At 41.4% G+C, this 22,914-nt stretch overlaps 5 protein-coding genes and 1 long non-coding RNA gene across 6 annotated transcripts in view; 3 read left to right on the top strand and 3 right to left on the bottom strand.

The window, feature by feature from the left end:
* LOC103519228 (zinc finger protein 335-like) overlaps positions 1-4,960 on the top strand; it is a 13,443-nt gene extending 8,483 nt beyond the window's left edge. The window contains exons 2-6 of the mRNA XM_026830798.1: positions 878-1,037; positions 1,817-1,999; positions 2,439-2,679; positions 4,254-4,698; positions 4,810-4,960. Coding sequence (XP_026686599.1) covers positions 878-1,037; positions 1,817-1,999; positions 2,439-2,679; positions 4,254-4,698; positions 4,810-4,937 — 1,157 coding nt within the window. The 3' untranslated portion in view covers positions 4,938-4,960. The remainder of the gene's footprint in view (positions 1-877; positions 1,038-1,816; positions 2,000-2,438; positions 2,680-4,253; positions 4,699-4,809) is intronic.
* Positions 1-6,292, top strand: part of LOC113471557 (sodium/potassium/calcium exchanger 1-like) — a 12,284-nt gene extending 5,992 nt beyond the window's left edge. The window contains exon 4 of the mRNA XM_026830800.1: positions 5,322-6,292. The gene's annotated coding sequence lies outside the window, so the exon portion shown is untranslated. The remainder of the gene's footprint in view (positions 1-5,321) is intronic.
* Positions 6,293-6,376: 84 nt separating this feature from the next.
* On the top strand, positions 6,377-11,155 carry LOC103519229. Its single transcript, XM_008484312.1, has 3 exons — positions 6,377-6,638; positions 10,628-10,774; positions 11,100-11,155. Exons 1-3 carry the CDS (start codon positions 6,377-6,379, stop codon positions 11,153-11,155), a joined length of 465 nt encoding a protein of 154 aa, XP_008482534.1.
* Positions 7,896-9,299, bottom strand: LOC103519226. The gene is made up of 3 exons (XM_008484309.3): positions 9,198-9,299; positions 8,832-8,852; positions 7,896-8,346 (listed from the first exon to the last, which is right to left on the bottom strand). Exons 1-3 carry the CDS (start codon positions 9,235-9,237, stop codon positions 8,024-8,026), a joined length of 384 nt encoding a protein of 127 aa, XP_008482531.1. The 5' UTR covers positions 9,238-9,299; the 3' UTR covers positions 7,896-8,023.
* Positions 11,156-14,350: 3,195 nt separating the features above from the next.
* LOC113471559 lies at positions 14,351-15,356 on the bottom strand. Its single transcript, XR_003394204.1, has 2 exons — positions 15,191-15,356; positions 14,351-14,414 (listed from the first exon to the last, which is right to left on the bottom strand). It is a non-coding gene; the product is annotated as an uncharacterized LOC113471559 (long non-coding RNA).
* A 24-nt stretch (positions 15,357-15,380) lies between these two features.
* On the bottom strand, positions 15,381-20,314 carry LOC103519230. Its single transcript, XM_026830799.1, has 15 exons — positions 19,466-20,314; positions 18,723-18,857; positions 18,046-18,205; positions 17,428-17,598; positions 17,028-17,080; positions 16,866-16,958; positions 16,704-16,796; positions 16,542-16,634; positions 16,380-16,472; positions 16,218-16,310; positions 16,056-16,148; positions 15,894-15,986; positions 15,732-15,824; positions 15,570-15,662; positions 15,381-15,500 (listed from the first exon to the last, which is right to left on the bottom strand). The coding sequence occupies exons 1-15, from the start codon at positions 20,312-20,314 to the stop codon at positions 15,381-15,383; spliced, it is 2,325 nt and encodes a 774-aa protein (XP_026686600.1).
* Between the last annotated feature and the right edge of the window lie 2,600 nt (positions 20,315-22,914).

A 22,914-nucleotide genomic window follows, 5' to 3' on the forward strand; every position in this document is an offset into this window, starting at 1 on the left:
ACTTTGAAGAGTTCAAAATAAATTTCGATCTACTTTTTTCTATTGTTTGATAGACGTAGAGGTAACTTTATAAGGAGGTCTTATCGTTCCGAAATCCAAGAGAGAAGAAAGACAGGATAGGACAAAGCCAGCCGTTCCGAGAACGATCCGTTCAGGATAAAATCCGGGAATTTAATTGAAATAATAATATTACTACTTGCGACCATTTCGTCCTCAGTACGTGCAAAAATATTTTACTACTTGCGACCATTTCCCCCTCAGGTTCGTCTGCAGCACGTGCAACATCATCTTCAAGACGCACGACCAACTCACGGTGCACATGAAACACACGGAGCACGGCGCAGAGAAGAAGACGCACGGATGCAAGTACTGCGGGAAGCAGTTCGATCGGAGCGTCAATTTGAAGGCGCATCTGAGGGCGAACCATAAGAGTGAAGCGGATGCGGAGACGGACCTTGGCGGATTGGTTCCCTTTATTATAGTCCCCCTTCGCTCTCCTCTGTTTCATTCAATCTTTCTCTCACTTTACAAAATGCCTTTCTCGCTCTCTCTCCCTCTCTCCCTCTCTCTCTCTCTCTCTCTCTCTCTCTCTAATATGTTACAATCAATTAACAACTTAATGTCTAACAATAGGACTCAATTATCTGCCGTTAGAACCGGGTTAGGGAAACCCGGGGCCAAACATATTATTAGTCTACGGCCGTTAATAGATCACAGTTGCGCTTACTTGGGTGACGTTTCAAAGTTTCTGCGCATTTTGACGTGAAATCTGACGTCACAACTCTTTGAACTTTTTCATTAGAACGGCAATTAAAAATTGAATTTTCGACCTTTTCTCAGTTAACACAATATGTCTCATATTGTTCTCTATCAACAGGCCCATCATCAGGGGCGCCACCGCGGGGCGCCAGTGAGCAAACCACGGCGCACCCATTCGAGTGTAAATTCTGCGCCTCGTCCCTGGCCGAACCCCTGCCGGATTACTATACCTGGCGCAAACACATGGAGGATGTACACTCTGAGAAATTTGACGTCAGGTAAACAGCTAATCATATTACTTTCTATTACTACAGTATAGCGGAGCTATACTAGTAATGAAAGTATTGCAATCGGTCCAAATTTTTTTTCTTTGCCTTTTCCTTTATCTGCCTTGGTAGTGAAGTGGTCAAGACGCTCGCCTGGTAAACAGGAGGGCGTGGGTTCAATCCCAGCCGAGGTATGGAGTTTTACACTCAATATAATTTGAGAATTTGACCACAATATTGGTAGTAGCCAACTGCTTGCGTAAAGGGACTTTAGCACTTCAGTCCTATACGAGCCCTATAAAAAATAACGAGAGAGTGACATTCCGAGAACGAACCTCATGTGTTAATGATAAAATTCTCCCCAGATGGGAATCGAACCAGCGGCCTAGGGGGTTTACAAGACAAGAAAATAGACACTGTGCTAACCAAATTGATTGATTTTTTGACAGGATTTGCGAGTACTGCGGTTTGAAGCTATCCAAGCGAAATCTCTACCTGTATCATTTACTTCGAGTCCATGGTATACAGAATGAAACAATGAAGTTCCCAGAGTGCAAGTTCTTTGAGAATTTGACCACAATATTGGTAGTAGCCTACTGCTTGCGTAAAGGGACTTTAGCACTTCAGTCCTATGCGAGCCCTATAAAAAATAACGAGAGAGTGACATTCCGAGAACGAACCTCATGTGTTAATGATAAAGTTCTCCCCAGATAGGAATCGAACCAGCGGCCTTGGGGGTTTACAAGACAAAATAGACACTGTGCTAACCAAATTGATTGATTTTTTGACAGGATTTGCGAGTACTGCGGTTTGAAACTATCCAAGCGAAATCTCTACCTGTATCATTTACTTCGAGTCCATGGTATACAGAATGAAACAATGAAGTTCCCAGAGTGCAAGTTCTGTAATTATATTGCGCTCACTGAGAACCTCCTGTATAAACACTGCAAGAATGTGCATAACAAACTCATCGGGTATGTATTTTACACCCTGTATCATTTACTCCGAGTCCGGTATGTATGATTGATTGATTGATTGATTGATTGATTGATTGATTGATTAACAAATCAACGGGCAAAACCCATGTATAAACTTTGAAATAAAAGAAAAGGTTAAAAAAAATAATAAATAAAAAAAAATAATAAGACTATACTTTGAAGAGTTCAAAATAAATTTCGATCTACTTTTTTCTATGGTTTGATAGACGTAGAGGTAACTTTATAACGGAAGTCTTATCGTTCCGAAATCCAAGAGAGAAGAAAGACAGGATAGGACAAAGCCAGCCGTTCCGAGAACGATCCGTTCAGGATAAAATCCGGGAATTTAATTGAAATAATAATATTACTACTTGCGACCATTTCGTCCTCAGTACGTGCAAAAATATTTTACTACTTGCGACCATTTCCCCCTCAGGTTCGTCTGCAGCACGTGCAACATCATCTTCAAGACGCACGACCAACTCACGGTGCACATGAAACACACGGAGCACGGCGCAGAGAAGAAGACGCACGGATGCAAGTACTGCGGGAAGCAGTTCGATCGGAGCGTCAATTTGAAGGCGCATCTGAGGGCGAACCATAAGAGTGAAGCGGATGCGGAGACGGACCTTGGCGGATCGGTCGTCGTGAAGGAAGAGCCGTCTAGTGGACAAGAGGTGAGTTTCAGTAATTATTCAGAAGCCACGACAATAAAAAAGACAGTTCCTTTTTGTGTTTAACCTAACCGCATCTGAGGGCGAACCTTAAGAGTGAATCGGATGCGGAGACGGACCTTGGCGGACCGGTCGTAGTGAAGGAAGAGCCGGCTGGTGGAAAAGAGGTGAGTTATAGTTTCTGTGATTTCTCAAGTCAGTAATTACTCAGAAGCCACGACAATGAAAAAGAAAGTTCCTTTTTGTGTTTAACCTAACCGCATCTGAGGGCGAACCATAAGAGTGAATCCGAAGCGGAGACGGACCTTGGCGGACCGGTCGTAGTGAAGGAAGAGCCGGCTGGTGGAAAAGAGGTGAGTTATAGTTTCTGTGATTTCTCAATTCCTTTAGCCCTGGGATGTCCAACCTTTTCAGAGGAAGATCGACTTGAATTTTCACTGACCTGCGATCGACTGACCTAATGACTCTGAATTTGGTCCTAATGAGAGACTTGACTCTGAATTTGGTCCACAAGGTATCTTAAGGCTAAAGAAATTGAAAAATCACATTGATCTCAGGTACAATAAATAATGTTTTAATTTAATCAAGTTCCCATTTATTATCCACAAGGTATCTTAAGGCTAAAGAAATTAAAAAATCACATTGATCTCAGGTACAATAAATAATGTTTTAATTTAATCAAGTTCCCATTTATTATTATTACAACATAACAACAGAACATGAAAAAATCATATAAATGGTATACCGTAAAAGCAAAGCTTGTGCCACGGATGGGGAAGCTTTAAGATAAATGGTATCTTAAGGCTCAAGAAATTAAGAAATCATATTGATCACAGGTACCATAAGCTTTTTCGAAGATTTGACGTTAAATTTGACGAGAGGTTCTTTTTAAACTGTTAGTATAATGGAACAATTTGTTCTAAGCTGACAGTCTAAATAAATCACTATCTATACTTATGCTGTGTTCATTTTCAATTCCAGGTGTACGAGTACGTCAACCAGTCGCAGCAGTACATCGAGGTGCCGCTCGTTCAGAAGCTTTCTATTACTAGAGTATAGCGGAGCTATACTAGTAATGAAAGTATTGCAATCGGTCCAAATTTTTTTCTTTGCCTTTTCCTTTATCTGCCTTGGTAGTGAAGAGGTCAAGACGCTCGCCTGGTAAACAGGAGGGCGTGGGTTCGATCCCAGCCGAGGTATGGAGTTTTACACTCAATATAATAATTACTCCCCATAATTTGTCAAATATATGAGACCTTGGTTAGACTGCGGGGGAAAAGGGACTTTTCAGTCCTATCCCAGCAGGATAAACAAGGTATATTCTATTCTTGAAAAAAATCATATAAATGGTATACCGTAAAAGCAAAGATTGTGTCACGGATGGGGAAGCTTTAAGATAAATGGTATCTTAAGGCTCAAGAAATTGAGCATATATGCTTTTTCGAAGATTTGACGTTAAATTTAACGAGAGGTTCTTTTTAAGCTGTTAGTATAATGGAACAATTTGTTCTAAGCTGACAGTCTAAATCTAAATAAATCACTACTTATACTTATGCTGTGTTCATTTTCAATTCCAGGTGTACGAGTACGTCAACCAGTCGCAGCAGTACATCGAGGTGCCGCTCGTTCAGAACAGCGGCTACGGAACCCTAGTCTTGCCGGGCGGGGTGACGATCATCGACACGAACAACGCCCGTCTCGCCGGAGACTCGAGTCTTGGCGCAGGAGAGAGCCTGGTGCCGGGCCAGCGCGGGATGCAGGGACACTCGGGAGAGAGCTTGGCGCCGCGTGAAGCGATGCACGCCCAGGAGGCCCAGGGACAGGTTTCTCTTGGCGGGAGCGAAGGCTTGGCGCCGCGTGATGGAGGAATGCAGGGGCAAGCGATTATGGCCGGGGCGGAGAGCTTGGTGCCGGGTGAAGGGATGGAGGCCCAGGGAATGATAGCCGGTACTGACGGGATGATGGGCGATGGGAGCGGACTCACGGGTGAAGCGACGATTGAGCATAACGAAGCTGTACTAGGTGAGTCATTTTTGTCCGCCCTTATTCTTCTTCTTCTTCCTAGCCTTTTCCTATTTAAATAGGGTTTCTTGTCAGTCTCTTCCAGGCACTGACCGTCTAATTGTTTTTCAGGCACGAACGAGTGCGGTCAGACTGTCCTGATTCTGAACGGCACTCAGCAGTACATTCTCGAGCAGCAAAGTGACGGCCGACTCATTCTGCCCGACATTTTGGCCAACAACTGTGTCATCAGCAGCTGAAGTAGCTAAAACAACAACTTACCTGACCGTCTAATTGTATTTCAGGCACGAACGAGTGCGGTCAGACCGTCCTGATTCTGAACGGCACTCAGCAGTACATTCTCGAGCAGCAAAGTGACGGCCGACTCATTCTGCCCGACATTTTGGCCAACAACTGTGTCATCAGCTATGCAGAAGCGCTAGAAGAGGAGTGGGATAATTTGGACGAGGGAGAGGAAGAAGAGGATGAGAATGAGGAGGAAGAGCGGGGAGGACCTTGTAGAGGGGAAATTTAGACCTCTCTCTCTCTCTCTCCTTCCCCTTCCTTTTTAAGTTCCGCAAAAGGCGCGATGCCAGCCACTTACGCTCAGACCGTCTCAACGTGTGTGGCGGGAAAAGCGTCAGGTTTCTCACACGGTCTAATAGGGATTCAGGGACTGTTAACTCGGACACTCATAGTTGTGAACAAAATACCGGCTCTCAAGTTACACTGAAGCTTGAATTCCAGACATTGGGCAAACTTCAGTCTGACTTGAGAGCGAGAATTTTCGTCCATAAATACGGGTAAGGTTACTAGCCCTAACCGCCATATTATACCACTAGTCAACAGGTAGTATCACACGATATGGCAGAGCGACATACAATCTGACAATTTATGACCTTAAGTATGGCAAATCTAAAAAAGAAAAGATGGTAGCATGGAATTTGACGCCATAAGTGTATGGTCAATAATTGGCCATCATTAAATCTCAAGTCGTTCTAAAAATGGGTCGAATGTGAACAAAGCCTCTCCACCGTGTTCTACCTTTGAGAACGTTTCAATACTTAGTCGTGATAACAAAGACCGATCACACGGTATGGAAGGAAAAAAAATGCCAGATTATATGTCGCTTTTACCATATCGTTTCATCCTACCTAAACGCATGTGTATTTGCGTATACCCTATACGCAATCCAAACATAAGAAGTACATTGGGTACTACATTACCGGAATATGCAATTTTATTTTGAGTACAAAAATACAGCAATACTTTATATTGCTAAATATTTCGCAAGTGATACTTTATATTTCTAAATATTTCGAAAGATCTTTCTTTCAAGTCGATTATCGCATTATTGTAAGATAAAAATCAAATGAAAGAGATATTTAAGATGTCTAAAAGATAAAATCGGGATTACTAGATTTAGAAACTTTCATCTCGAATTCATGCCAACATATAGATCCTGCCCCTTTTTTCAGGGCAGGGCAGAATTGTACAAACTGTAGGTAAACTATTTATGACCTTCCTATTGTCCTAGAATAATGTTTACTTTTTTTTTCTCTCTCTACTTTTATTTTTTCTCCTTCTATTTACTCCTTTAAGTTTTCACTATGCAGTCATGTTACATAAACATACATAAAATTACTAGTGTAAAAAAAACATTGAAATCCCCCCAAAAAACACTCGTGTGAAGGAAAAAATGCGCCAAGTTCATTCACTTTGTCAATGTTCTACACGCCGCGGGGTGGAAACCCTGTACGGATCTCACGAGGGGGAAACCATTCTGGACTCGCAGGAGTCCTCCAATCAACTAGTCCTGGGTTCGAGACGGTACGATGGCACGATTCTGACCAGCGGCGAACCGAACGGACATACTACCCATCATAGTATGTCGGAGCATAGTATGTCTGGTCATGCTATAGAGCAGCCTGTGATGCAGGCCATACTGACGAGTAGTACAGGTAAGAACATCATATGTCTGGTCATTCGGAAGGGCTATGAGAGAGGGTCATCGAATCCTCACAGTGTGCCCTAATCTCGGTGCCTCGGTGGTGTAGTGGTCAAGGCGCTCGCCTGGTAAACAGGAGGGCGTGGGTTCAATCCCAGCCGAGGTATGGGTCATGCTATAGAGCAGCCTGTGATGCAGGCCATACTGACGAGTAGTACAGGTAAGAACATCATATGTCTGGTCACTGATAACAAAGACCGATCACACGGTATGAAAGAAAAAAAATGCCAGATTATATGTCGCTTTTACCATATCGTTTCATCCCACCTAAACGCATGTGTATTTGCGTATACCCTATACGCAATCCAAACATAAGAAGTACATTGGGTACTACATTATCGGAACATGCAATTTTATTTTGAGTACAAAAATACAGCGATACTGTATATTGCTAAATATTTCGCAAGCGATACTTTATATTTCTAAATATTTCGCAAGATCTTTCTTTCAAGTCGATTATCGCATTATTGTAAGATAAAAATCAAATGAAAGAGATATTAAAGATGTCTAAAAGTTAAAATCGGGATTACCAGATTTGGAAACTTTCATCTCGAATTCATGCCAACATATAGATCCTGCCCCTTTTTTTCAGGGCAGGGCAGAATTGTACAAACTGTAGGTAAACTATTTATGACCTTCCTATTGTCCTAGAATAATGTTTACTTTTTTTTGGAGCAGCCTGTGATGCAGGCCATACTGACGAGTACAGGTAAGAACATCATAGTATGTCTGGTCATGCTATGGAGCAGCCTGTGATGCAGGCCATACTGACGACGAGTACAGGTAAGAACATCATAGTATGTCTGGTCATGCTATGGAGCAGCCTGTGATGCAGGCCATACTGACAAGTACAGGTAAGAACATCATAGTATGTCGGAGCATAGTATGTCTGGTCATACTATGGAGCAGCCTGTGATGCAGGCCATACTGACGAGTACAGGTAAGAACATCATAGTATGTCGGAGCATAGTATGTCTGCTGGGAATTTAGCTAAAATCTACAATTTGCATTGCTGGGAATTTAGCTAAAATCTACAATTTGCATTGGTGGGAAATTAGCTAAAGTCTACAATTTGCATTGGTGGAATTCAGATAAAATCTACAAGTATTAGGTGCAGTTCAAGGGTCCACTAGGGTCCTGTGTGACATTAGAGATAGTTCAAAAAGGGTCTGCCCGTTTCTTGTATTCAATTCAATTCAGTTCAGTTCAATTTCAATTCATTATTTATTTATTTTATAAATACACATCAGATATAATAATGTGTTTTGCAAAATTGTAAATGTAGATCTTTCAATTAAATTAAATTAAATTAAGTCAATACTGACTTCTAAGGTTGGCTCAAGGGTTCCAAATCTGAAATCCATTCGGCAAGGTCGCATGGAGCTTATAGCTATTCGGCCCAATATTCCTGGTCAAATTGATATTCTTCCCTATCAGTATCTTGCTGGCGTCCTGCATAGTGTTAGTTAGGAAGCAGAACTGGTAGCAGAATTGGCATTGAGCTAGAATCCCTGGCGAGGCTAGCAGACCGCAGACTCGGTCTGCGTGTAGATCGTTATTTTTGGAGCAGAGGGCGGGGTCGGTACAGATGGTGTTTTCGGGAACGGGGCCCAGGTTTCGAACCTTCTCCGTGACGGCGTTTAGCCAGTCGGTGTACGGATCTGGAGATAATAATAATAATGATAATAATGATTTTGTTTTGTTTTTTGGCGTTATGGTTCTCTCAAAATTTGCACCACCACTTTCGTGTTCCTGGTAAAAAGACCTTTAATTTGATATATAGGTCGACCAGGTTTGGATAAGTCCTTCTATGGGGACAGACAGACTGACAGACAGACACCGAAGCAAATACAATAGCCCGTCCACTATACCTTTTGTTATTACTATCGTAATAATAAAGGAAGGACGGGCTAAAAACAAAGAAAGTGGATTTAGCTAGATAGCCTGCCTAATTTTAGCGTAGTGCTCGTGTCTTGTCTTGTCTTGCAATCTTGCAAACATTAGGTCGAGGGTTCGATTGTAGATTCCCGCCCTGGGCGAACTTTATTTTTAAAAGTAAGTAAATAAATAAATATCCTCTTTTTTTTCGTCATAATTCTCAACGTCCTATATCATAAGGAAAGCAAAAATCAATGTGGGTACTCACCTGCTGAGACAGCAACAATTCCTGTGAACACAAAAAAAAAAACACAAAAAAAAACACAAAAAACACCACGGTTAGTAAAATAAAAGCGAATTGCGGGTCCCTTTCTCCCCCTGCCCCCCTTGAATAGTTTGACCAGAATAATAGCAGTAGCCTACTGCTGGAAAAAAGGACTCTTCAGACCTATTCTAGCAGTATAAATTAAATCCAGTTATTGTTAAAATATTATTGTTATTATTATTCTAAAAGTTTGAAACCGAGTCATTTTTTGAAAGACATTTGTGATGATCTAATAAATTAACTGAACACAATGAAAAGATCTTTTTTACTAAATAAAAAGCACCTCATAAATAAAAGTGATTTTTTTACCCAAAATGAGACAAAAGAGTGGAAACCGAGTAGAAACCATTGTGAAGTGTGGGAAAATACGTTGCTTTAGCCTCTGACGTCAATACAAATGGCTTTCCTGTTTTTCTTCCTTGTACATATTATTTTAATGCTAATACTAGTAGATTGGATTGTGAATAAAAATGAAAATGTGACTTTACATTACAGTATTTACAAATATTGAGAAAGAAACCTCGCTTGTTTTCAATAGTTTTTTTATTACTTTCCTTATCCTATAGGAAGGAAAGTAATGTAATCGGGTCAAATTTTCGATGGTCAGTTTTTAGTGCCAAAACACGTTTTGAGGTCCCTAGAGCCTAAATCCAAAGTTTCAGCCATTGGTCCGTGTCTGTCTGTAAACAAAATATCTCGAGAACGGTAAGAGACTTGAAATTTGGTATGTAGATGTAAAATGTGACAAGGATGCGACAAAAAAAAAAAATATCTCGAGAACGGTAAGAGCTAGAGACTTGAAATTTAGTATGTAGATGTCAAATGTGACAAGGATGCGACACGAAACTTGGTTAAGATCGGTGCAACGGTTGGCGGCATTTTACCGCTTTTTGGCGGATTTCGGTGTAATTTAACAATATATCGGGAACGATATGAGCTAGAGACTTGAAATTTGGTATGCTGTTCACAAATGTGACAAGGATGCAACTCGAAACGTTTGGTTGAGATAAGTGCTGCTGTTGGCGGTATTTTGACCGCTTTGTGGCGGTTTTTGACCGTTTTTTTTTTTTTTTGGCAGTTTTCAGCTATACCGACAAAACTTTCCTGTTAGAATATGAAGAAAATCTGTAAAAATCTAGCCTTATATAGGTACCTACTTTTTAAAATATCATGTTATTGAAAATATCATGTTTACTCAGATATGTACATATGTTTACCCAGTTCGTATAATAAATTCTTGTCTGCTTTGAAAATTATTTCAGCCAGCCCTAGTTAGCTAGGGTAGAGCGACTGCCTTGCAAGCGCTAGGTCCCGGGTTTGATTCCCGCCCGGGGTTGATTTTATCCTCAACGGACAATGTTCGTTTTCGGATCGGCTTTCTCCCATCCGTCCAGCATGTCCTTCTCTACAGATATGTACATATGTTTACCCAGTTCGTATAATAAATTCTTGTCTGCTTTGAAAATTATTTCAGCCAGCCCCTAGTTAGCTAGGGTAGAGCGACTGCCTTGCAAGCGCTAGGTCCCGGGTTCGATTCCCGCCCGGGGTTGATTTTATCCTCAACGGACAATGTTCGTTTTCGGATCGGCTTTCTCCCATCCGTCCAGCATGTCCTTCTCTCTTCGATTTCATAAGACCTTGGTAGTTGCAATCCCCTCTATCAAAATTCTTAAAAAAATCAAAATTAAGTTATAATTCATTTTCTTTTATTTAATTGCTTCTCAATTTTGTCGTTTCAGGAGGTCACGAGCAAGTGATGAGCAGTGTCATTCAGTCGACCAGTTCTAATTCTACCATTTTGGTGTCCTCTCAATCCTCTGGAATGGAGCATGGCAATGTCCTGACGAGTTGCACCATACCGCAAGATCCTATCGGCACAATGGCAGGTAAGAAAACTTTTTTGCTTCGTTACCTCCCCGTTGGACACCCATAGGTAAGGGATCAAGAAGAGACCGCCCTAACATAATAATAACTACTACACCTGCCTCGGTTGTTTAGTTATTTCATTTTGGTAAACTGTCGGAAAGGGAACGGTTTCTCTCTTGGAAACTGCTACTTAAAAGAAAACCGCCAGCCTAGTTAGCTTAGTTGGTAGTGCCTCTGCCTTGTAAGCGCTAGGCCGCGGGTTCGATTCCCGCCCGGGGCTGCTTGTTTATTCTATGTCACTCTGATTGAATACTAATATTTGTAAATGTATTGTTAAAAAATTAGACAGTCCCTTGTTTGAAATGAAACAGTGCTTTGTCCTCTTTCAACAGGGTGTTTAAAAATAACATAGCGTTTTCTAGTTTTTTTTTTTTTTTTTTTAAGAGGTTTGACTGTAACTGCTAAGATCTTATCGTCCCGAAATCGAAGAGAGAAGGAAGACAGAATAGGAGAAAGTCAGCCGTTCCGAGAACGAACATTATCCATTCCGGATGAAATCCGCCCCTGGCGGGAATCGAACCCGCGGCCTAGCGCTTACAAGGCAGACGAGCGACCAACCACGCTAACTAGGCTGGCAACATGGTTTTATTTTGACATCTCTGGAGCCAGTCTAGTTAGGTTGGAGCGTAGCGAGTCGATTCTTGTAAGCGCTAGTCCGCGGGTTCGATTTCCGGCCGAGGCGAAATTTATCCTAAACAGATAAGGTTCGTTCTCGGAATAGCTGACTTTCTCCTATCCTGTTTTCCTTCCCTCTTCGTTTTTTGAGATGATAAGACCTAAGCAGTTAGGTGCCTACAGCTCTCTCTATCAATTTGTGACACACCCTGTATATTAGATCACGAGACTAGGTTACCGACTTGGTTGTCACGCATGTAACAAGGCTGACTTTATCCTATCCTGTTTTCCTTCCCTCTTCGTTTTTTGAGATGGTAAGACCTAAGCAGTTAGGTACCTACAGCTCTCTCTATCAATTTGTGACACACCCTGTATATTAGATCACGAGACTAGGTTACCGACTTGGTTGTCACGCATGTAACAATAATAATAAATGACGATAGTAAAAAAAAATAATAGTATGTGCACATAAATACATAAAGTACAGAAACTGCCTTATAGGTTCAATTTAATATATCTTTTTTTTTGCCGCATGTAATATTAGGTTACGAAAAAAATACCTTTTAAATTACCATTAATATCATTAGCGAATGAGAAGATATGAAATTGAACTTTAAAGCCTTTTGGTTAATTTGGAAGCTTTTACAAAAGTCCAACTCATAATGTCTACTAAACTTCATTTCCTTATCTACTGAGACTCGAACCTCTGTCCTTACAGTATACAGTAATGTTAATCCTCTATTAATCAAACATAGGATTAGGTTAAGCTAGATTGTTCAATCCTTTAGGTTTAACTTATCGTGTGGCCCCAGGGGAAAATAAAAACTCGAAATTGATATGAGCAACAGAAAATACATCAAGAGAAAAGTATTCACAAAATTTTATTTACAAATAGAAAGTTCTGAGATCATAATACACGAATGGCAAAAATATTGTACAAATAAAATGTAGTACAAACGAAAAGTGAAGAAAGTCGTCTCCCAGCCTAGTTAGCATGGAGGGTAGGGCGTCTGCCTTGTAAGCGCTAGGTCGCGGGTTCGATTTCCGCGCGGGGCGAACTTTATCCCAAACAGATAAGGTTCGTTCTCGGAAAGGCTGGCTTTTTCCTATTGTACGATTTTTTTTTTTACAATGGTAATGGGTAAAAGAGAATTGAAACCAATTCGGACTTCGTAAAACGCGGTCTTAGTGCTACCCACTAGTACCCATACGAGTTTTACTCATCTTTTTCATTCTGACTAAAATCAAATTCAAATATTGCACTTGGATAAATTTCTTAAAATACATGGGGCTTTTTCCCCCCGTGGGAAAAATCCTTCCCTGGATATTTTTTCCGTTGGATTATTGGTTTTAAATCCAAATGGTGGCAGGGAAATAAAATTGGTACATAAGTGGTACGTAAGATCACCTCCATTTTTCCACAATGAAGTTTCAAAGGCATTATTATTTATTGCGTCAAAAGGGGACCCAGAGGATCACAAGGGCATTCAAAGGCAATATAGGGACAGTAAAAAGTGTTCTTATACTGATCTTTTTTCGTTCTAGGCCAAAAATCCACACGAAATTTCCTTTTCCAGGAGAGAAAAACTGTCCCTAGTTGGAATTCAACGCCTTTCAAAGGGAACATCTTTAATTTCAGAGGGAAAGTTTACTAGAAAATCCCTATTGAAGAGAGAAAAAAGCCTCACAGAATTTATTCCCTCTTCCAGACGGAAATTTTCAAAACTTCTGCGGGAAATTTTCAACACTTCTGCGGGAAATTTTCAACACTTCTGCGGGAAAGTTTCAACACTTCTGCACTAGAAAATCCCTATTGAAGCGAAAAAAAAAATTCTCACAGAATTTATTCCCTCTTCCACACGGAAATTTTCAAAACTTCTGCGGGAAATTTTCAACACTTCTGCGGGAAATTTTCAACACTTCTGCGGGAAAGTTTCATTCGTCGTTCAGGGAGGAATTTTTCGTCCCCATCTCCATCGGGAATTCTTTCAGATTTTACTCCCAGTAGATCTCAATTTCACTTCGTTTGGTTTGAAGACGTTTGACGTGGGACCACAGCTTGAGGCCGAATCCCAGAGGCAGGCCGAGAATTTGAATGCAGTCCGACCTCTTGAGCAGAAGCAGGGCACTGCCGTCTATCTCCTGTGAATAGAATAGAATCAAATCGTGAATTCCTTGTGGTAAAGTCAGCTCCCATGGCGTAGTGGTCACTGCACTCGCCTTGCACGCGGGAGACCCAGGTTCGATTCCCGGCGGGGTCAAGAAATTTGTTGATAAAATAGAATTAATAAATGCAATTTTTTAGTGTTGAAAAAGAGGAAATTTAGTTGTGTAATGTAAAGCATAATGCTTGTCACAAATATCCTTCCCCGGTTAATAAGCTACGCTAAATTTCACGACATGGACTCGAACCACCAACCTCTAGATTCAAAGTCCAACGTGTTAACCACTGCATCACCGAGGAAAAAAGTACAAGTGGGCATGTTTTTGAAAATAAATAGGTAAACATATTATCTTTCTTCCTCATCTTTTCATAAAAAATGGTCTGTATCATCCAAATAGTCTTCATCAAATGGTAATGAAACCTGTGACCATATGGTATATTTCTAGTTCAATTACTTACCCTATCTTTTCACACATGGCCCTGTTGCTTAGAGTGTAAATAAATAACTTACCCCATCTAGCAGAGGTCTGCACACATGGGGCTGCAGATAGAGTCGCATGTAGTTGTACACTTCCAGGGCTGTCCAAGACCGACAATCAGGTATGCTCTCATCTATCGGTATATCGGCGTAGGGGTCCTCCAGTTTGACAACCCCGGGTATGCGCAGGCCACTCGGCGTGAGATCACCATCACCTTAGGAGGGGCACTATCGCCCCCTGCCCCTACTGATGGGGCTGCAGGTGCAGGTGCTACTGCTGAGGGTTTGGGCTTCACTTCAGGCGCCGGGGGTTTCTCTGGGGGCTTCTCAACTATTTGGGAAGCTGGAAATAATGAGTACCATTTGATGAGTATTAATTAATTTAATTTATCAAGTTTCCATTTATTTTTGATCAACAAAACTCTCAGAACATACATTTTTAGCCCGTCCTTCCTTTATTATTACGATAGTAATAAAAAAAGGTATAAGGGACGCGCTATTGTATTCGCCTCGGTGTCGTCTGTCTGTCTGTGGGTCTGTCTGTTCCTCTAGAAGGACTTATCCAAACCTGGTCAACCTATATATCAAATTAAAGGTCTTTTTACCAGGAACACGAAAGTGGTGGTGCAAATTTTGTCCAGTGAGAAAATGTGAAAAAAATCCCCCAAAAACCAGTTTTTTGGTTTCATAGTTTTCTGGCTGGTCTACCCCCTGATTAATGTCCCCAGCCAGACTTCACAAAATAATAAGGGTATCCAAAACGAAAAAATCAAATTCCTTAACTTTTCCCGGCTTTCCAGTCTAATAGACACCCTGATAATAATACGAGTACCTATACCTATGTCTTACCTGACCTGTATATCAAATTAAAGGTCTTTTTACCAGGAACACGAAAGTGGTGGTGGGTGAGAAAATGTGAAAAAAATCCCCCAAAAACCAGTTTTTTGGTTTTATGGTTTTCTGGCTGGTCTACCCCCTGATTAATGTCTCCAGCCAGACTTCACAAAATAATAAGGGTATCCAAAACGAAAAAAATCAAATTCCTTAACTTTTCCCGGCTTTCCAGTCTAATAGACACCCTGATAATAATACGAGTACCTACCTATACCTATGTCTTACCTTGTTGTAGAGGCGGGACACAGCGCACACATTTGAACGTTGTTGGGGTGAGGACCAGGGTTTTACACGGGGGTGGTATTAGGCTCCAATGACACGGGATGTGGAAGCCTGATTTACACTCGATACACTCCAGAATAGAGACACCAGGCTGGAATAAAATGTACAATCACATATAACAACATAGATAGCGCTATTTGGACGTTGTTGGGGTGAGGACCAGGGTTTTACACGGGGGTGGTATTAGGCTCCAATGACACGGGATGTGGAAGCCTGATTTACACTCGATACACTCCAGGATAGACACACCAGGCTGGAATAAAATGTACAATCACATATAACAACATAGATAGCGCTATTTGAACGTTGTTGGGGTGAGGACCAGGGTTTTACACGGGGGTGGTATTAGGCTCCAATGACACGGGATGTGGAAGCCTGATTTACACTCGATACACTCCAGGATAGACACACCAGGCTGGAATAAAATGTACAATCACATATAACAACATAGATAGCGCTATTTGAACGTTGTTGGGGTGAGGACCAGGGTTTTACACGGGGGTGGTATTAGGCTCCAATGACACGGGATGTGGAAGCCTGATTTACACTCGATACACTCCAGGATAGACACACCAGGCTGGAATAAAATGTACAATCACATATAACAACATAGATAGCGCTATTTGAACGTTGTTGGGGTGAGGACCAGGGTTTTACACGGGGGTGGTATTAGGCTCCAATGACACGGGATGTGGAAGCCTGATTTACACTCGATACACTCCAGGATAGACACACCAGGCTGGAATAAAATGTACAATCACATATAACAACATAGATAGCGCTATTTGAACGTTGTTGGGGTGAGGACCAGGGTTTTACACGGGGGTGGTATTAGGCTCCAATGACACGGGATGTGGAAGCCTGATTTACACTCGATACACTCCAGGATAGACACACCAGGCTGGAATAAAATGTACAATCACATATAACAACATAGATAGCGCTATTTGAACGTTGTTGGGGTGAGGACCAGGGTTTTACACGGGGGTGGTATTAGGCTCCAATGACACGGGATGTGGAAGCCTGATTTACACTCGATACACTCCAGGATAGACACACCAGGCTGGAATAAAATGTACAATCACATATAACAACATAGATAGCGCTATTTGAACGTTGTTGGGGTGAGGACCAGGGTTTTACACGGGGGTGGTATTAGGCTCCAATGACACGGGATGTGGAAGCCTGATTTACACTCGATACACTCCAGGATAGACACACCAGGCTGGAATAAAATGTACAATCACATATAACAACATAGATAGCGCTATTTGAACGTTGTTGGGGTGAGGACCAGGGTTTTACACGGGGGTGGTATTAGGCTCCAATGACACGGGATGTGGAAGCCTGATTTACACTCGATACACTCCAGGATAGACACACCAGGCTGGAATAAAATGTACAATCACATATAACAACATAGATAGCGCTATTTGAACGTTGTTGGGGTGAGGACCAGGGTTTTACACGGGGGTGGTATTAGGCTCCAATGACACGGGATGTGGAAGCCTGATTTACACTCGATACACTCCAGGATAGACACACCAGGCTGGAATAAAATGTACAATCACATATAACAACATAGATAGCGCTATTTGAACGTTGTTGGGGTGAGGACCAGGGTTTTACACGGGGGTGGTATTAGGCTCCAATGACACGGGATGTGGAAGCCTGATTTACACTCGATACACTCCAGGATAGACACACCAGGCTGGAATAAAATGTACAATCACATATAACAACATAGATAGCGCTATTTGAACGTTGTTGGGGTGAGGACCAGGGTTTTACACGGGGGTGGTATTAGGCTCCAATGACACGGGATGTGGAAGCCTGATTTACACTCGATACAATCAAGGCTTAGGTGTAGGGCCAAAAGCCCTAAAAGATGGGTCCAGCTAATATTTTCCTCATTTCATATCATTTTTCTCCACTAACAGTTGGTTTCTTCGATTTCGTCGGAACGGGACAAACCTCTACAAAAAAAAAAAAAAAAAAAAAAAAAAAAAAACCCACCTTTAATGCCGGGACAAAAACCCCATCAAGGGCTAGGTGTAGGGCCAAAAAGCCCTAAAAGATGCGTCCAGCTAATATTTTCCTCATTTCATATCATTTTTCTCCACTAACAGTTGGTTTCTTCGATTTCGGAACGGGACAAACCTCTACAAAAAAAAAATCACCTTTACTGACGGAGCATTTGACACAGCAGATCAGCTTTTCCGGGACGCCCTTGATTCGTTTCCCGTAGGTCTGACACAGATAGCACACGGTACTGGGGACCAGGGGCGTGATATTCGTTCTGCCCCCTGGAGGCACCTGAACCACGGGCGGACTCACTTTGGCGCTTGCCCCTGAAAGTACAAGTACAAGTAGAATTAGGTGAAAAATCGCAACAGCTAAAGGCTCACAGTGAAGAAGAAAAAAAAAAAAAACATTGCTTATTAATTTATACTGCTCGAATAGGGACTTAAGATTCCCTTTCACCCAGCAATAGGCTAGGTACTTCTTCTTTTTTTTTTTTTTTTTTTTTTTTTTTTTTTTTTTTTTTTTAAGTAGAATTGGGTGAAAAATCGCAACAGCTAAAGGCTCACAGTGAAGAAGAAAAAAAAAAAGAAAGAAAAAAAACCTTGCTTATTAATTTATACTGCTCGAATAGGGACTTGAGATTCCCTTTCACCCAGCAATAGGCTAGGTACTTCTATTATTGTGGTCAAATTCTAAAAAAAAAAAAAAAAAATTGAAGATAAAATTCCATAAATCGAGGCAGGTTAATCGTAGTAATAGTATCAATTACTGACCTGATGAGAATTTTTTCACCGGGGAAATCATCTTTTTACCGCCAACCGTAGAAGTGGTGCTGCTGTCTTTAACATCTTGTCCAGAGCCTTTCAGACCATTACGGCCTCTACGAGTCCCCTTGCTATCCAGAGCGGACGGGTCGAAGATTTTCTTCTCTTTCTGTGAACGAGATAAGAAGATAAGGTTGGATTTTTTTTTTTTTTTTTTTAGAGGTTTGGTGTTAAAGAGGTTTTGATGGAGGAAACTGTAACTGCGTGAACGTCTTATCGTCCCCGAAATTGAAGAGAGAAGGAATAGCCAGCCGTTCCGAGAACGAACATATATCTGTTCAGGATAAAATCCACCCCGGGCGGAATCGAACCCGCGCCTAGCGCTTGAGGTCTTATTGTCTGAAAACGAAGAAGAAGAAGACCAGGATAGGAGAAAGCCAGCCTTTCCGAGAAAACGAACATTATTCGTTCAGGATATAAATACGCCCGGGCCGGGAATCGAACCCGCGGGCCTAGCGCATTTGCGATTCAATTATATGATGGGCTTCGAACTCGGGACCTTGTTCCATGGCAAGCAAAATTTAACCATAATCGGACAAAAACGTCAGAGCGTTATCGCAAAAAAAAGTAGAATTCACTTCGTTTGTTCAATTAGTACAGTAACAAATTAGTCCAGTCAAACTCACCCTTTTTCTGGCCTGTCGTTCCAGACTGAGGTCCACCTTGAAATCCTTGGAGGCAGGTTGAAAGTCCTCGTCTCTCTCCACATAACATTTCCGCTTCTTTAACTTCCAGCCGGGCGTTTTCTTCTTCTCCTCCACCTTAAAAAAAAAACGATTACATAACTTTTCTTTCTATAATATAAGGAATACAAAAAAAAAAAATCTGGTGAGAAAATCACACGACTTTCCTTATCCTATTGAATGATGCTTATTTGGGTGTTCTTCTTGTGTAATCTTTACAATATATCTAACCGTTTAGTCAGTTTAGCTGAAAACCGCCAAAAAGCGGCCAAAATGCTACCAACTGCAGCACCTATCCTAACCAAAAGTGTTGTCTTGCATCCCTGTCACATTTGTGGACTACATACCAAATTTCAAGTGCTTAGCTCATACCGTTCTCGAGATATTATTGAATTACACCTAAACCACCAAAAAGCGGCCGAAATGCCGCCAAGCGTTGCACCGATCTGAAATTATAATGAAACATGTAAAAAGCCCTTTACCTCCTCCTTTCGCACGTTCTCCTTTCGCTCCTCCCTGGGTGTGACTGGAGTATTTGTGGACTACATATCAAATTTCAAGTGCTTAGCTCATACCGTTCTCGAGATATTATTGAATTACACCTAAAACCGCCAAAAAGCGGCCGAAATGCCGCCAAGCGTTGCACCAATCTGAAATTATAATGAAACATGTAAAAAGCCCTTTACCTCCTCCTTTCGCACGTTCTCCTTTCGCTCCTCCCTGGGTGTGACTGGAGACTCTTTCGCCGTCGGCGGTGCCACTCTCCTCTCCCTCCTTCCCTCCAACGGGCGGTCCACATTACCCGCGGCGGTCGATTTTACCCCACTCGGAGTGGCCGGTTTTACCCCGATCGGAGAGTTTTGTTTTACTCCGCTAGGGGCGGTTGGTCTTCTGGTTGTGGGAGTGGTCGGGGTCGATCTGCCACCCTCAGCTAATTCGAGTTTGGCCTTCTTCTCTTCTGTTTCAGAAAGAGGTTCCTCGTCACTGGAATCAACTGGGTTGTAGCCGTAATTCCCTGTGAAAGAAAAGATGGAGGGTGAAATGGTAAATAGTTCCCTGTGGGAGAAAAGATCGAGGAGAGATGGTAAATAGTTCCCTGTGGGAGAAAAGATGGAGGGTGAAATGGTAAATAGTTCCCTGTGGGAGAAAAGATGGAGGGTGAAATGGTAAATAGTTCCCTGTGGGAGAAAAGATGGAGGGTGAAATGGTAAATAGTTCCCTGTGGGAGAAAAGATGGAGGGTGAAATGGTAAATAGTTCCCTGTGGGAGAAAAGATGGAGGGTGAAATGGTAAATAGTTCCCTGTGGGAGAAAAGATGGAGGGTGAAATGGTAAATAGTTCCCTGTGGGAGAAAAGATGGAGGGTGAAATGGTAAATAGTTCCCTGTGGGAGAAAAGATGGAGGGTGAAATGGTAAATAGTTCCCTGTGGGAGAAAAGATGGAGGGTGAAATGGTAAATAGTTCCCTGTGGGAGAAAAGATGGAGGGTGAAATGGTAACCGAATAGGTTTCTGGGGATTCTAGAAAAAGCGTCATCCGTCTTTTGATAGGGTCCTGTAACCTAGGAGTATTGCATGTTTTTATTTTATTATTATTTTTTTTTTCTTCTTCTAATTTTTGCCATTTGAGTGTGTACACCTACCTATACATTTTCATACAACATACTGAACTTTGTTTTTTTCCAAGTTTTGGTTGTAACAATCCAAGATCAAGCCGAAATTCGGCAGATTTTGCCAAAATATAAGGTAGGTACCTATATTAATTCATTTTCTACTTACAAGATTTTATGTTCCAGTTTCCACGTATTTAATTTCACTTTGGACAAAAGACCAAAAGTAACGGGCCACAAAATGGTCACAGCTCAGCTGAGCACTCCAAGGGACAATATTCACAATAGACTTGTCAATCCCTATATGACAAATGAAGTCAAAATATTTGACAATGTTTTCCTACAATATTTATACTTGCCAAACAAAAACAAAGATATCAACACAAAGCAAACAATAGACGAAATATGAAAAAACAAAAACATGAAACAACTTCCAGGACTACTTGGTATTGAGAATTCCCTGAAAGGAATACAGTGTTTAGACAAGAATAACACAGTATTGTCATAAAAAAAGTAAAAAACAATCATGGATTTCCATCTGCAAAAGCTTTCACTCGATTGTTCGAAATGTTAACTGTAAATAAATTCCAAAATTTTGAAACCGTAAAGTCAATTAATAGTCTAGTTTGAGACTACATTTATAATTATGTTTGTTTTTTATTTCCGTGAGAAATTGGTGAGGGTAAAAAAAAGAACGGGTTGCCTAGAAATTTACATTTCTATGAAGGAGAAATTTGGGAAAGAAAGTGCCAGTAGTGAAAACACACTGGCTCACAATGAAAACAATACAATAAAGGGTTACAGTTAACTGGAAACATTTCACTACTTTCTAATTCCGGGATGATATTTTTCTTATGAATAGATACCTAGGTAGTAGGGTATTATTTAGGACTGTAAGGTGTTACTGTTAGGTAGAAAATACTCTTCTTCTTCGCCTTTTCCCGTGTACAGACGGGGTCGGTGTTTTTCGTCAGCCTCTCAATCAGCCCTAACTAGGGTGATTGCTTTTGCAAATGCATAGAGCTGGTAGTGCATCCGGCCAAGTTTTGCACCAAGAGATCGCTCTTTGTGCAAACTATCCAGTATGGAGCAGTTTTTCAGGGTACGTTCAAAAAGACTTTCTTTGTTTGTAAAGGGCCCACTTTTACTTTTAATCTGTATTTTCTATATAAATTGTAAAGAAAATTATATCTATATTCTATAAAGAGGTACTCCATTAAACTGTTAGTATAATGGTACAACTTGTTTGTAAGAGGTTTCCCTTGCTACACGAGCCGGGCCGTCCGACGGGAACAAATGGGACGCTGGGGACTATCTCTTCAGAAGAAGAAACTACTAAAAGGAGAACGCACGATTTGACACAACAATATGTATTCACCATGAAATTGGGAAAATATATTTAAATACAAAGAAACAGAAACTTTTGATATTTCGCAGAGATTTAGGTATCGTATAGGAAGCGCTCTACTTTCTTCCCTCCCCGTCTTGCTTCGAGCTTAGTTCCCAAATTGACCAAATTCCACTGTCTTCTCTCTCTCGCGCGGTAGGTATCCCCCCTGCCCCTCTCCCACGGCATGGTATCGCTAGGCCTAGGTCTTGGCAGGTCTTGGCGGCTGACGGCCTTCGCGTGGACGCCCTTCGCACTCAACTTTTGCTATTTCTTTAGCAAGGGAAATTCAGGCTGGTATACACCCTGTTTAAAGTCCCCCTGCCAGACTTGTTAGATTTTCTACCACACGCTAAAATTCGGGTTTATGTAGAATCGTGTGTTACCTACCTTTATACAAACTTTATGTTACTTGGACTGTGACATAAAGTTTGGACTAACAAGACGCCAATAAAGTTTAACTAACTAGTCAGTTTCTGGACGTTTTTGAGTCAAAAAGGGCTTTCTGGACCAATACAAATTTATTTTACTACATACGCTGCTTAATATTGAAAGTCAACATTAAGCAGCGTATGGAGTATGCACTCTACACTACGCCCAGGCCATGTCAATCGACTTCCCAGAATTGACGAAAGCTTTGCACTCGAATTTCGATTGCAAATATTTCAAATTCAAAGGGTTACTTTCTAGTGTTCTCGTGTTGACCCAGCACTTAAATGAGAAATATTGTGTCTCTTATCTCACATCTGATGAGGGACATACTACGGGATGGGCATGCTACAACACAGACCACACGAGTCTAAAAACCCATCGAATTTCTGGGTATTTACTACACCGATTATCTTGTGGCCAGTAGATGCCAAAACAAAAATCCCGGAAGGATCTCTTCAGGAACACAAGAAGTGACAAAAGGACGTTTGTTTGTTTGTTTTTTGTTTACACCAAACAATTCTATTTGTGGCCAATTGTTTCTTTTGTGTTCTTCCTTTAACCAATTTCTCTCTCTCACGCTTTCACAATCGGAAAGGTATGGGAAGAGAAATGCGTCGACTTTTGGTTCTTGGTTCATTGACCATGTTCGAGCACAAAGGATGAAAAAGGTTTGGAAGTATCAATTTTTTGTTCTCGTACAAAAACACA

This window comes from Diaphorina citri, unplaced genomic scaffold (assembly GCF_000475195.1).
Source record: "Diaphorina citri unplaced genomic scaffold, Diaci psyllid genome assembly version 1.1 scaffold2615, whole genome shotgun sequence".
Classification (NCBI taxonomy): domain Eukaryota; kingdom Metazoa; phylum Arthropoda; class Insecta; order Hemiptera; family Psyllidae; genus Diaphorina; species Diaphorina citri.